The sequence below is a fragment of the Haliaeetus leucocephalus genome, unplaced genomic scaffold (genome assembly GCF_000737465.1).
Source record: "Haliaeetus leucocephalus isolate CR32 unplaced genomic scaffold, Haliaeetus_leucocephalus-4.0 Scaffold110, whole genome shotgun sequence".
NCBI classification, from domain to species: Eukaryota; Metazoa; Chordata; class Aves; order Accipitriformes; family Accipitridae; genus Haliaeetus; species Haliaeetus leucocephalus.
In genome coordinates, this window is record NW_010972546.1 from 1633776 (window position 1) to 1634393 (window position 618).

At 65.5% G+C, this 618-nt stretch overlaps 1 protein-coding gene across 1 annotated transcript in view; it reads right to left on the minus strand.

Annotated features, from left to right (window-relative positions):
• CACNB1 (calcium channel, voltage-dependent, beta 1 subunit) overlaps positions 1-618 on the minus strand; it is a 7805-nt gene that overhangs the window by 1809 nt on the left and 5378 nt on the right. The window contains exons 5-6 of the mRNA XM_010585696.1: positions 385-543; positions 52-82 (exon numbers count right to left, since the gene is read on the minus strand). Of these exons, the coding sequence (XP_010583998.1) occupies positions 52-82; positions 385-543 (190 nt within the window). The remainder of the gene's footprint in view (positions 1-51; positions 83-384; positions 544-618) is intronic.

Consider the following 618-nt stretch of genomic DNA (forward strand, 5'->3'; position numbering starts at 1 on the left):
TGATCCATTCCATGGATCACAGTGGGAGAATCAGTCATGGACTGATCCATCCCACAGACCACGGGGGGGATACAGCCACAGACTGATCCATCCCATGGCCCATGGGGGGGTATACAGCCACGGACTGATCCATCCCATGGCCCACGGGGGGGTATACAGCCACGGACTGACCCACCCCACGGTGCATGGGGGACACCCCCGCCGCCCCGCTTCCCCGCAGACGCTCGCGCCCATCCTGCGGCGCGATGACACGCCACGGCGACGCAGGCAGGAGTGCTCGGGCAGCGGGTGGCCCCCCCCCAGCACCCCCCGCCAGCCCTCCCAGGCAGTGTTAGGGCAGGCAGGGTGCAGCAGGCGAGCGTGGGGCCGGCGGGTGCCAGTTACCTTCCTAAAGAAGGGGATGCGCTTGGTGTGGGCGGGGGGGGTGGTGACACTGCTCACGCTACTCTTAGGGGAGCGGTGGGTCTCCATGGCCTCCTCCTCCTCTAACTCATCGGGGTCAAAGGCAAAGCTAGGCATGTCCAGGGCACCTGGGGACGGAGGGGCAGCCGGAGCCGGGGAGAGGGGAGGGAGAAAAGAAGAGCGATAATGGCGATGGAAGAAGGGAAAAATGGAGAC